This window comes from Carassius auratus, chromosome 41 (genome assembly GCF_003368295.1).
Source record: "Carassius auratus strain Wakin chromosome 41, ASM336829v1, whole genome shotgun sequence".
Lineage (NCBI taxonomy): Eukaryota > Metazoa > Chordata > Actinopteri > Cypriniformes > Cyprinidae > Carassius > Carassius auratus.
Genome location: NC_039283.1, coordinates 4,479,763 through 4,493,757, shown reverse-complemented (window position 1 = coordinate 4,493,757; position 13,995 = coordinate 4,479,763). Strand labels below are relative to the sequence as shown.

Sequence of the window (13,995 nt, the reverse complement as noted above, 5' to 3'; positions counted from 1 at the left end):
GGACCATTGTATTTTTTGAAAACCAAAGTCCCTGCACCCATTTACAAAAGACATTTTGGAGCACTTCATGCTTCCTTCTGCTGACCAGCTTTTTGAAGATGTTGATTTAATTTTCCAGCAGGATTTAGCACCTACCTGCCCACACTGCCAAAAGCACCAAATGTTGGTTAAATGACCATGGTGTTGGTGTGCTTGACTGGCCAGCAAACTCATCAGACCTGAACAGCCTTCAGCCTTGTCAAGAGGAATATGAGAAACAAGAGACCAAAAAATGCAGACAAGCTGAAGGCCACTGTCAAAGAAACCTGGGCTTCCCTACCATCACAGTAGTGCCACAAACTGATCAACTCCATGCTACGCCAAATTGAGGCAGTAACTAAAGCAAAATGAGTTTTTGTTTTTTGGTCTTATGAAGTACTCTAATTTGTTGAGATCGTGAATTGGTGGGTTTTTGTTAAATGTGAGCCAAAATCATCACAATTAAAAGAACCTCACTTCAAGTTCAAGCATATTTTGTATTTATATACTTCATTTGGTACTTACTGCTGCTTTGCTATTATTAATAGTCAAATAAAATAGTAATTTTTAGATTCAAGTAATTTCAATTCCAAAGTTGTCAAGTAACGAAGTACAAACACTTTGTTACCTTACTTAAAGGGATAGTTCACCCAAAAAGGAAAATTATGTCATTAATAACTCACCCTCATGTCGTTCCAAACCCGTAAGACCTCCGTTTATCTTCGGAACACAGTTTAAGATATTTTAGATTTATTCTGAGAGCTTTCTGTCCCTCCATTGAAAGTGTGTGTACGGTATACTGTCCATGTCCAGAAAGGTAAGAAAAACATCATCAAAGTAGTCCATGTGACATCAGAAGGTCACAAATGACTTAAGCTGTTAATTTTTTAAAGTGGTTGGCACTCCCTCCGAGTTAAAACAAACCAATATCCCAGAGTAATTCATTTACTCAAACAGTACACTGACTGAACTGCTGTGAAGAAAGAACTGAAGGTGAACACCGAGTCGAGCCAGATAACGGATGAATGATTGACTCGTTCTCGAGTCAAGAACCGGTTGCATCGGTTTTCGGATCATCAGTAGTTTTTTTGGACAGTTTGATTCAATAAAACAGTTCAATGGTTCTTTTGCGCTCGACGTAATGACGTCATTGGCGATGATTGCCTTTGATTCAAGCCTTCGGTTTACCCGCGCTCATAACATTAGCACATAATCAGTTTAGAATCAAATCACCAAAAGAATCAGTTTGGTTCAAACGCGCTGTGTGTCAGTCTGCTTCAGGATGAATCACACATGCGCAGTATCATCAGCTCATCGGTTCTCGACTCAAACGCGTCTGACAGAAACGGTTCTTGACTCGAGAACGAGTCAATCTTTCGTTTGTTATCTGGCTTGGCTTGGTGTTCATCTTCAGTTCTCTCTTCACAGCAGTTTAATCAGTGTACTGTTTGAGTAAATTAATTACTCCGGGATATTGGTTTGTTTTAACTCAAAGGGAGTGTCAGCCAAATTAAAAAAATTAACAGCTTAAGTCATTTGTGGATTAATGCGTATTGAGCCCCTTTCACACTCCCATTCCGGCAAATACAGGGGTAAAGTGTTCGTGTAATTGTTCCCTGGTCGCTAGATTTGGCACTTTCACACTGCCAGTGATGACCCGGTATGTGTGCGTGCTTTCACACACAACCCTTGAAGATCCCGTAACGACACGTGACATCAGCGCGTGACGTGTAATGTACGAGTCGACAACACTTGGCACGTTATACTTTCACTGAAGCAAGCGAACGATCTCTGCGTCAGCGCGGAAAGTGAGGAACTAACTGATCTCTGCTTCATTACAGTTTGCACATATGTTTTCCTCGCTAATGTTGATCTTCCTTCAAAACAGCCGGTAAAAGAGTCGCGCAATAACGCGCGTCATCACTTCGATACGGAAATAGATCTGGCTTTTGTTCACACAGCGCTCGTTCCGGATCGATTACCGCAATGTTACTATGTCCCCGACCCAGGTTCGATTCGGTAATCAATTCCGGGACGTGGTTGCTTTCACACAGAAGGCGACCAGGCAATGTTACGGGAATATTGCGGGTCCGACGTGCAGTGTGAAAGGGGCTTTGGAGACGCGACCCGTTTCAAATGATTCAGTTCGATTTGGTGAACTGGTTCAAGAAGATCTGGTTACATCGAATGATTAGTTCGGATTAGAATCGAGTATCACTTTACTGCAGTGAACGCACTCACAACAGACACGGAAGAGAAGATAATGCTGAATAAAGTCGTAGTTTTTGGTATATTTTTGGACCAAAATGTATTTTCGATGCTTCAAAATATTCTAACTGACCCTCTGATGTCACATGGACTACTTTGATGATGTTTTTCTTACCTTTCTGGACATGGACAATGTACCGTAAACACACTTTCAATGGAGGGACAGAAAGCTCTCGGACTAAATCTAAAATATCTTAAACTGTGTTCCGAATATGAACGAGGTCTCACGGGTTTGGAACGACATGAGGGTGAGTCATAAATGACATAATTTTCCTTTTTGGGTGAACTAACCCTTTAAAGGAGGGGGGGGGGAGTGAAATGCTCGTTTTCACTCAATATCCTGTTAATCTTGAGTACCTATAGAGTAGTACTGTTTTTTTTTGTGGCTCTTTTTTTTTAAAGTAATTAAAAGTTATTATTTCTCACTGGCTCATTTACCAAATGGGTGCTTTCTCTTCTTCCTCCGCAAATTAAGCTACTGTAGGTAATTCGCTAGCGAGACGTTTGAATAAATTAGCGTTTGCGATTGACAACGCAATTGACAATGTTGCGATAAGTAGGCTACACCAAAGCCGCGTTTCCACCGCAGGAACAGATTTGAGAAAGCAACAGGTCTGGGGGGGAAAAAGTTCCTGGGAAAAAAAGTTCCTGGGAAAAATGTTCCGGGTAATTTCGGTGGAAACGCGGCACAACTTTGTAACTCGTTCCCCCCCGAACACTGGACATAGCAGACGTATGTAACGAATACAGGAAGCTATCAATCAAGAAGGTATCAGGATTATGAGTTATTTTTCATTTTTATTTTTTGATTAATCACTTGGATTTATTATTCATTTTTACAGCACTAATTTTTATTGTAAATAGACAACCATACAAGGGTAATTTTACTAAGCCTGCCCTGGGTACACCAATGTTCTTGTCCATTGCCCTCGTAGATTCCTGGAGCTAAGCTTGGATGTACATTTACATTCCATTAAAGGTTATCGATGACATGCCTCTGAAGTTTGACTTTTTGTACCATTACAATACTTATAGGCAACTAGTCATCATATCTCTAGTGCTTTAATGTATTTGCATTTTACTAAAGTGCGTTCATTTTCAATGGGCATATATGCGGCTGAAACAGGTAGCCTAGTGCATCCCAAATTTTTCATCATGAACATTTATATAAAACATTATAGTAATTATGGCCTATGGCCTTTAGAAAAATGTATTTTAAGGAGGTGGGGTAGTGCACAACAGGCCCCTGTGGCACGGCCTAAGCTTTTGTTCTTAGTGAATTTTTTTTCCTTACATTACTTTTACTTTTATACTTTAAGTAGTTTTGAAACCAGTATTTGTACACTTGAGTTTATACTTCAACTTCTACAAAAGTCTTTATAAACCCTAGTATCTATACTTCTACTTGAGTAATGAATGTGAATACCTTTGACACCAGTGTTCAATTCAAATTTTACTGAAAGTAGTAATGTTATAACCAAGCAGGCTACGTGGACAAAGATGGCCTGAGTCCAACTGCTATGCATTTCATGGCCATCATCTCCCTGGCAGCATAATCAGCCAATCAAAGTGATGTGGAGGCACTCCATTGATAAACAAATGTTATGCTGCCAATTTGGTATGATAATTTAAATTGAACTTTTAGTACAAAAAATCAGTGCCATCTCAAAAAAAAAAAAAAAAAAAACCTCGCCCTTGGTTTGTTTTCATGAAGGTATGGCAGTAGACACTGACAAACTAAGGCAGGTGGTGGCTCTCTAATGTAGCACAGCAGTTATTTGAACTGATCCTAAGACAGAGAGATGACACGGTCGGAGTCCCCAAAGCACACTTGGGCTGTGTTGCTCTGATAGGTCTCTTGGGGGCCAGACTCATAGTGAGGGGGGGAAGTATTATGGCAGACCCTTTCTGACATCTCTAATGAGGCTGCCTACAGAGAGATATCTCTTTTCCACCCTCCCATTCTTTCTCTTGTGCTCCCCCTCTCTGTCACTCCATTCCTTGCTTTCTCTCTTCACCATCTACCCACATAAACATGTACACAGACACACACAGACCCTCCGGCTCTCTCCTCTCCTCCCCACAGCGACTAATTGGGCCAAATCTGTGATCTAATTAAACGTCCAATTAGTAGGAGAGGGGCCATTTAGCCGCTGGCTACACCGCTGTGTGCGGGAAATAATGTGATTGAAAAACAAACAGAAAATCAATGAGAGAGAGCAAGAGAGGGGGGAAATGAGAAGAAGGGAGAAAGACAGCGGAAATGAAAAAGATGAAACAAGATTTGAATCAGTTGGGTGTTTATAAGGTTAGAACGCAATGACCGACACATACTGTGGCCCCTCAACAGATCATGTAGATGTGTGTATCTGTGTGCTGTCTCCCTCAGGAATGACCTCTTGAACAAATGCTAATTACATTATTCACAAAACACATGCGTTAACAGCATTATTCTATCTGTGCAGTCAGTAAGTGCATTATTCTATTAACACGCTCAAAGAACCATAAATATCAGCATATCATAAATTATTACCAGCTCACTTAACCCTGGGGAGAGACAAACCTCCCTCAGAAACATTCACTTATCCTTCACTTCATTAAATATTAATATAAGGGTCACATTCAACATGAAGGCCACTGAATAGGTTGTTCGCTTTCATACTGTACAAGCTGAGGGTAAAGGCCTAGAAGGGTAAGACTGATTTGGTTCACATTTAACAAAAAAGCACCAATTCACGATCTCAACAAATTAGAATATGATGACATGTCAATCAACTAATCAACTCAAAACACCTGCAAATATTTCCTGAGCCTTCAAAATGGTCTCTGACAATCATGGACACCCTTCACAAGAAGTGTAAGTCACAAAAAGTAATTGCCAATAAGCTGGCTGATAAGATAAGAGTGCTGTATCCAAGCATGTTAACAGAAAGTTGAGTGGAATGAATAAGTGTGGAAGAAAAAGATGCACAACCAACTGAGAGAAACAGAGCCTTGTGAGGATAGTCAAAGAACTGGATTCAAGAATTTTAGAGAAGTTCACAAGGAATGTACTGAGGCTGGGGTCAAGGCAGCAAGAGCCCCCACACACAGAAGTGTCAAGAAATTTGGCTACAGTTGTCATATTACTCTTGTTAAGTCACTTCTGTACCACAGACAACGTCAGAGGCATCTTACCTGGGCTAAGGAATAGAAGAAATGGACTGTTGCTTTTGGTCTAAAGTTTTTTTTTTTTTTTTTTTTTGGTGAGAGCAAGTTTTGTATTCCATTTGGAAACCAAAGTCCTAGAGTCTGGAGTACGGGTGGAGAAACTCATAGCCCAAGTTACTTGAAGTCCATTGTTAAGTTTCCACAGTCTGCAATGTCATCTGCTGGTGTTGGTCCATTGTGTTTTTGGAAAACCAAAGTCACTGCACCCATTTACTAAGAAATCTTGGAGCACTTCATTCTTCCTTCTGCTGATCAGCTTTTTGAAGATGCTGATTTAATTTTCCAGCAGGATTTGGAACCTGCCCACACTGCCAAAAGCACCAAAAGTTGGTTAAATGACCATGGTGTTGGTGTGCTTGACTGGCCATCAAACTCACCAGACCTGAACCCCACAGAGAATCTATGGGGTATTGTCAAGAGGAAGACGAGACCAAACAATGCAGATGAGATGAAGCCCACTGTCAAAGAAACCTGGGCTTCCATACCACTTCAGTAGTGCCACAAACTAATCACCTCCATGCCACGCCGAATTGAGGCAATAATTAAAGCAAAAGAAGCCCCTACCAAGTATTGAGTACATGTACAGTAAATTAACATACTTTCCATAAGGCCAACTAAATGTTTTTTTTATAATATATTCTATATTTATTCTAGTTTGTTGAGATCGTGAACTGGTGGGTTTTGTAGGCTAAATCATCACAATTAAAAGAACCAAAGGCTTAAACTACTTCAGTCTGTGTGCACTGAATTTATTTAATACATGAGTTTCACAATCTGAGTTGAATTACTGAAATAAATTAACTTTTCCTCAACATTCTAAATTATTGAGGAGCACCTGTATATAATGAAGTAATTTATGACAGAAAAATATGTATCGGATTTAGAATGAGAATACCCAAATTACAAATTATAGCTAAAAAAAGTTACATTTGCCAAAGGCTGAAATCTTCAGGTTCTGCTATAACTTTTAAAGAAAAACATTTAACATTCAAATCTGCTATATTACTGTGTGAAATGCGTGTTGTTAATGTGATAAACTATTTAAAAAGAGTAATTTTTAGCTTGGAAATCTATAAAGGCATTAATGTGTCCGTTATATGCAAGATGCTTCTCTCAGCAAAGTTTCTAATTAATAAAATTAGAAAACTATTGTTATGTCAATATTAATTTTATATATATATATAATTATATATATATATATATATATATATATATATATATATATATATATATATATATATATATATATATATATCAAGTAAAGTTACACTTATAAAACTCGTAATACATAATACAGTTCTAATACTGATACAATACTTATTCTGACTCGTCTCTTACCATGGTGAAGTCCAGGAGGCAGAGGAGGCCTCAGCAGATGTTTCCCAGCTAAGTGAAGGCTTGGTGGGCTTGGCGTAGCCACAGATCCCCCTAGCAGCTCTGATCTAGCCTTCTGCAGGAGAGAGAGCGGATCACTCACACACAGAGCACAAACCACCTGCTCTGACCTACTGTGCCAGACGTTACATGTGCATTATGCCAAGGCCGATTTACAGGAGTGCACTGAAATAAAACTGTAAAACAACACTGGAGTCTTGCAAGAAACTAAAACCCACATTGACTAATTGATACATTGAAAAGATTTTTTTTCTTCTTTTTTTTCTGACAGCTTTTTAATATCATATGATAAGATTAATATAAATTGAATCTGCCATATTTATTTTTAACACATCCTGGTAGTCTGTTGATGCACAGCCCGTTAAATATATGCAATAAATAGTTGACAAACTTAGCTGAAAAACTTAATTGAAATGTAACGGAAGTTCTCTGTTGTGTATAACATAAATATTAAAACGTTCAAAAGAAATCGCAATGGGCACAAATTATTTGTGATGATGCTTTATCTGGATAACAAAGCTCTTATATTTACATTTTGGGAGAAATTAGTTACATTTGTTTTACTTCTTAATGATATCTCGAACACTGGTAGTTTAGCAAATCTGAGCTCAGTTTGAGACACTATATATGCATATGCATATATAAAACAAACAGGATCAAAACTGTACAACAATAAGAAACCATTCTATCAGCTCACACACTTTTGTTTTTTTTAACTTAAGTCACACCGTACCTAAATAACTATGTTTACAGTTTGTTTTTTAAGATTGTATGTGGTGGGTTTGGATTGTTAGATATATCACTAAGTAAAGTATATGAATCACATCTTCATGAACACTTTGTGCCCAAGCTGCAAATAATTAAACAATTTTAAACAAATGCAAACAGTTACATAACTGCTATAAAACGTCTACAACAACAAACTACTGTTTCAGTGGTTCATACAATGAATACATGTATAACTTTGAATGTGTTTGCATTTTAGCTTGATTGCTAAATACTATAAATCCCCGTTATGCAGTTGGGAAACGATGATGCAACTTACCACATTCAAGGTGAAACAATTAATCTGATACTTCCATCTCTGACTTCAAACATCACACATTTTTTTCAACGCACTGCAATGTTTTCGCAGTTTTCATGCTTTTCGGAACTTCACTCCCGCTCTTTGTCAATGATACTCCAAAACATCTTGAGACCGCAAACACATCTGGGCACGTAGGTAAATAAAACTACAAAAACCATAGGTCACATTCACACCACACGGTCTTTAAAGGGATTTGTAGTTTTTTAATCAACAAAATCTAGTTGACTGAACGACACCCACCCAATGTGAAACTACATTTCCCACAATTCTCTAAAACCCGGAATGCCAGTTCCCGTAGTCCTGGCCGTATGTACTGCCTGTTTCCTGCAGCAGAGGAGAAGGAGGTGGTGTCGAGAGACTTGCAAGATCCAACAACGTCGCAACCTCAACCATCACCACTGTACAATGAAACTATCATCAATAATACCCGCTCCCGAGCTGCGCTACTTCACCCTCCTGCTGGTATGTGGCTGAGTAATCGCACGCTCTTTCAGTAACACACTTCTCGCAGGTTTACCTCGGATAGCTAGCTCATATATCGCTAGCCACTGGAATGGGCTTTTGGACTTGTGATGCTCTTGATTTACATCGGTAATTAACGGCTGATGATTGTGAGGTCTTCAGATTTAGAAAAACGGTTGACTTTTACTGTGTCATTTCTAAATATGTCAATAGGTCTAATGGCCTATGATGAATGTAGGTTAGCAACAGAAAGTGCTAAACAGCTGCCTAGTGTGGCTAACCAGCTATTGTAACGTTACTCATGATGCAGCTGCAGGTATGGGACGTTTTAAGAGTTTATACTCTGTTGGCCATTTATTCCCATTTAATGCACAACCACACTGGCACATAAACACGACACCTTACATGTTCATGTAGAGTGTTTGCAAGCAAACCAAGGGTCATTCAATCATATAGCATTTATTTTATCCGTTTCAAATATAGTATTGAAAGGGCCAGGAGAGTTTTGCTCCCTAGTGTAGTTAATGACGCAAATATAAGAGTTTTGGATGAATATGACACCACATCACTCACAACGCAAGTTTGGGAAAGTCCTTTAACAATTGAGTTATGCACTTGAAATAGGGTTTTAAAAATTAGAGCCATACCGTTTTCATGTGTCAACAGTGATATTTATAGTCCTAAAGTAAAGAGGGATATTTTGGGATATATTTCATCCGACTTTACAGTGAAGAAACCGGCTTGTGAACTTCTCTGTTGTGGCCGAATCCTATTGGCTGTCAACCCGGAAGTGACCCGCGCTGCTCTGCTCAGCACAGCGTGATGTGAAAACCACAGCAGCGGGTTCTTTGCTGCCAGTGTGGTACATTTTAACAAGCTTTTGAATTGTTTTTCGATTGAATTTTAGCAGGGCCAGCATACTGGTTCATGATCATATATAATGACATTTAGTATTTTTTCCTTTGTGAAAGTATCACCCCAGAGTTGAGGTAGTTAGCTTGAGATTGACCTCTAAGCATCTTTCAGTGTTTTATTAATCATTCAAATAACGTGAGTGAAAATGCTTGTAAACGCGTCACAGTGCTTACTCGTGTGATAAATGTTGTTCTTCACTCTGATATTGTTTCAAAGCAACTTCATGATAGCAATAAATATATACATCCACTTTTGCCTGATAAGGGGAAATACAGTGTGAAGCATTACAGATTTGTTTATGATTTGAGCCTATTTTAGCAAATGTTTCCAGGGTTTCACAAGTCATTCTCACAGACGTCAGCTAGCTACATAGCACTACTTTGATGATATATTGAAGGTTACAAAAAAAAAAAAACTAAAATGATTTCTTCCATATTGTGACATACACATTGCCACAAAAATATCTATAACAAGCATTAAGAAAGTAAATAGGGTGGATTTTCATTTCATGCCAGCTTTAATTAAAAGTAATTTTTGCATAACAGTAATCAATATGTTTACGTTGGTGAAGCATAACCCATTCCTTCGAAGGACGAAAAATATATATGGATTTTTTGTGAGAATCGTGAAGTCCACGCTACAGCTGGAACAATACAGATGGAATCATTGTCAGAGCAATTTTTATTACTTCAGCTGATAAATGATAAAAGACTGCAGCATACAATAGAAAAGGAAAGTCTTTTTTGATGAATCTCATTAAGAAATGGTTATGCATGTGACCAAATTTGTTTAGTGAAAACCTGCCATATGTTGGGTCTAGCTGTGATTTTGTGCTTTGTGTTCGGAGCGGTTGAGATCATCCCATGTGGAGCCGTGTGTTTGTTTTGTTTCTGTGGCTGTGTTGTGACAGTGGGAGGCTTTCTCTGAGAGATTAGCCATTGAATTTAGGCAGTGTTGTTTAGCAGATGCCAGTTTTGTTGAGGAGGATCACATATGCCTCAGTGTTGTGTGTGTTTGATATTATTTTATAATATCAATCATTTTTGTCTTAAAGTAGCCTAATTATTTGATCATGTGCTTTACGACACTAGTGTGAGGAGGTCTGTTCAGTGTTTATTTAAGGAGGGGTGAAGATGTCCATCATATAGCATTATATCTGTCTTCAGACTATCTTTGACACAGTGAGTCAAACAGGATGTAGTGAAATGTAGCAACAGCAGAGTCATCCATTCAGCCAGTTAACACATGGCATTATCAAACACGGTTCATGGTCTCTTTTGGATTTATCGCATAGGTTAGATAGCCACGTTACTTGACTTCAGTGAACTTTGGTAGTGATGTGATCTTTTCAGAGTAATAACACTCATACCAGCATACTATACGCATACTACAGCATGTGTAGCCACATGACTCTGCCCCGTCCAGTCAGTGGCATTAAAGCAAAACACAGAGGTGAATGCCTATTCAACACATAGTGATAGCCTTGCGTCTTCACTAAACTTTGGCAGTTGTATTTGTTTTATGGTTTGGACATTCAAGTGATTAGACGATCGGATGTGTATTATTATATTGAGCTACCATGTTCGCTCAGCTGCATTGTGGCACGAACACTCATATAAACACTCATATAAACAGTAGATGTGAAGATCGCTCGCACAGAGGAATGTGCGGTCCGGTGATTTATCACTAAATAGCTTAGAATCTCAAAACTTATTACAGCATATTTTTCTACTTTTGAAGGAACTAGGCTATTTACCATCCACAACTTCACAATTAATATAGAGACAGTATGACTAATTCAAACACGCAATCACTCGTACTGGTACTGTGCTAATTTATCTTCATCTGATCTTTATTTATCTCTTACACCGAGCAATAATCTGTAGGAAATGTTAAGAACATAGATAAAATAACTGCAGATAGAGAGCTATGATGTCAATCACACATTTTGAATAGGAAAAAATATCCCACATTAACACTCAATCATATTTACAGTACAAACCTTGTCCGTGAACTATGAGGGCAAAAAAACAAAACAGAAAACAAAATAATCGTTCATTAATCGTAATCGAGGTAAAATGTTCAATTGAGGTTTTGATTTTAGGCCATAAACGAGCCCTTTATTTATTTATTTATTTATTTATATAAATAAATAAATAAAAGAATTTAAAGACTGATTTGTAAAAATGGTTTGTTTAAAAAGGTTTTCTTGGTGAAAAATCTATTGTTAATAAGATAATTAAGACTCATTCTTATAGCTACTAGACACTAGACTTTAATCTTAAATCTAAGAGTCCAGTGGTAAAATCATAAAAAGAATTGATGTAATTCATCATTAAGTATAATATGATAATTAAGATCAGTTCAGTAGAGGTTAGCGATGGAGTAGCACTCTTCAAATGAGCTTTACAAACAAAAACAGGTCAGCAAAGATTCACTTTCCATTTGTCAATTAATATCCCATCTCTCTCAGAAATGTTTAGCTATGTATGACATGTTAGATCTTTAATGGTTTTGCTTGGACTCTGATAGCATCAGTTTTCCTGTTTGTCATTCAAATAAACAACATCCTATTCTGAATTTATTATAGATTATCAATATGACTGTCCAAAGATAATGATTTATCACTGTTTCTACTGACATGCACACATGAACAGTTTACCTCTGTTGTTGGCAGGTAACAGGTCTGTATACTCCAGGAAGAGGAGAGATCACCAGTCTAGATGCTGGAAACATCGATGACATCCTTAGTGAGTTCTCACCCTGTTTATTTGTGTGTTTGAAGGAGACTGTTTCAATCAGACACTTTACTGCACCTGTGGCGTGCACGTGGGTGTGATTTATCTAATGGCGCTTTGTCATTGTAGTAGATCAAATGAAATTAAACCACACGCTTCTCTCCACAGACAGTGCAGGGGTGGCTCTAGTCAACTTCTATGCAGACTGGTGAGTGTTCCAGATGTGTGTTTGTTAGAAAGGGTAATGAGAGTTCCCCATATGGGTAGATGACATGAATACATGATATACCAAAAAGCGTTAGGCTTGTAACCACACACGATTCAGTTCGATACACAGTACTGAGATCACAATACGATACTCTCACAATGCTATAATCAAAACCAGTAGAGTTAGAATGGTAATGTTTCTTTGAGAATTACTTCTATGATGTATTATAAACCGTTAACAAACAGTACTGTTCATTAACCAGAATAGAAATATTTCTGATTCTGCTTAGCTAAAAACACTGAACTATGTCAGATGTTTTTAAAATGTATTAATAAAGCATTTTATAAACATGGAATGTTTAAACTTTTATTTTTGGGTGAACTACACACAATACGTAATGTCGTTATCCATGATGCGTATTATTGCATTTTCGCATTGTGATATATTTCCACACAATATCTTACTGTTATTCAAAGGTATTATTCAAATACCTTTATTAATTAATCATCATTGATTACTAATTACAAAACCACAAGGGATATTGGTAACATACTGTTTGTTTTTTACTTAAAAATGTATATATACAGCTTATTACATGGAATGATCAGACCTGAAATATCCCACACACACGCACACAAAAAACTTGCACTATTGTCTCATAATGTAAAGTTATCTGTATCATATATTGAGCTAATTCTTTGTGTGTATTTTCCACAGGTGCCGTTTCAGTCAAATGCTCCACCCCATCTTTGAGGAGGCATCGAATATAGTGCGGGAGGAATATCCAGACACTACACAGGTGGTGTTTGCCCGGGTCGACTGTGACCAGCACTGTGAGTTTATATATATTTACACACACACACACACACAAACAAACACATTGGTTTAGCCTTTGAGATAAAGGAAATTAAACAGAATTATTGATGTCTTGTAAAGTGTTTGATGGTTTAATGACAAAACTGCATCTTCTGTGAAGTCAAGGCGGCTCAAAGATACCCCACAGTGTTGGGGGTGTGTGAGCGAGAGAGACCGCACATGACTGATTCCAGCCGATCGGCTTTGGAGTATTTACCCCCTACATCGCTTGACTTTCATGTCTCGGCCCTTCCCCTTTCTTTCTTGCCTTCTCTCTTTATCTTTTCTCTACTTTCTTTAGTTTTTTCCCTTTTTATCTCTCTTCAGCTCTTTTTTGGCTCTGTACTTCGACTTGAGTCCATCTTTCTCTTTAAAATAAAAAAAATAATAACTCTGACCTTTTGATATTGTCTCATAATTAAAAAAAATACTTAATATTCATGGATTGACCCATATATATATATATATATATATATATATATATATATATATATATATATATATATATATATATATATATATATATTTATTTATTTATTTATTTATTTATTTATTTATTTATTTATTTATTTTTCAAAGAGCAAAGCATCTCCAAGGTTAAAGTGTTCTATTACATTTGGGTCCTAAAACTTGCTGCCTCTGTTGGTTTTCATTGATTTAGCAACACTTTCAGAAATTCAAATGACATCTATAAACACTTCCGTTCAAAAGCGTGGGGACAGTAAGATTTTTTCAAAGTTGGTAGTACTTTTAGTCATTGATGATGAAATAGATTGATCAAAAACGACATGCACGAGTGGAAGTGCTTTACTAAACATTTTTTTTATTTCACATAAATG

At 37.4% G+C, this 13,995-nt stretch overlaps 2 protein-coding genes across 5 annotated transcripts in view; one reads left to right on the top strand and one right to left on the bottom strand.

Annotated features, from left to right (window-relative positions):
- The window catches only part of invs (inversin), a 36,292-nt gene extending 28,163 nt beyond the window's left edge, over positions 1 to 8,129 (bottom strand). For 2 of the 3 annotated variants that reach the window (XM_026228481.1, XM_026228484.1), the window contains exons 1-2: positions 7,937 to 8,128; positions 6,835 to 6,946 (exon numbers count right to left, since the gene is read on the bottom strand). In XM_026228481.1, the coding sequence (XP_026084266.1) occupies positions 6,835 to 6,837 (3 nt within the window). In that variant the 5' untranslated portion in view covers positions 6,838 to 6,946; positions 7,937 to 8,128. Of the gene's footprint in view, positions 1 to 6,834; positions 6,947 to 7,936 lie in introns of all 3 variants that reach the window. The other variant, XM_026228482.1, reaches the window with a different exon arrangement.
- A 116-nt stretch (positions 8,130 to 8,245) lies between these two features.
- The window catches only part of LOC113059850 (endoplasmic reticulum resident protein 44-like), a 14,903-nt gene continuing 9,153 nt past the window's right edge, over positions 8,246 to 13,995 (top strand). For both annotated transcript variants that reach the window (XM_026228486.1, XM_026228485.1), the window contains exons 1-4: positions 8,246 to 8,440; positions 12,033 to 12,105; positions 12,262 to 12,301; positions 13,019 to 13,134. In XM_026228486.1, the coding sequence (XP_026084271.1) occupies positions 8,261 to 8,440; positions 12,033 to 12,105; positions 12,262 to 12,301; positions 13,019 to 13,134 (409 nt within the window). In that variant the 5' untranslated portion in view covers positions 8,246 to 8,260. The remainder of the gene's footprint in view (positions 8,441 to 12,032; positions 12,106 to 12,261; positions 12,302 to 13,018; positions 13,135 to 13,995) is intronic.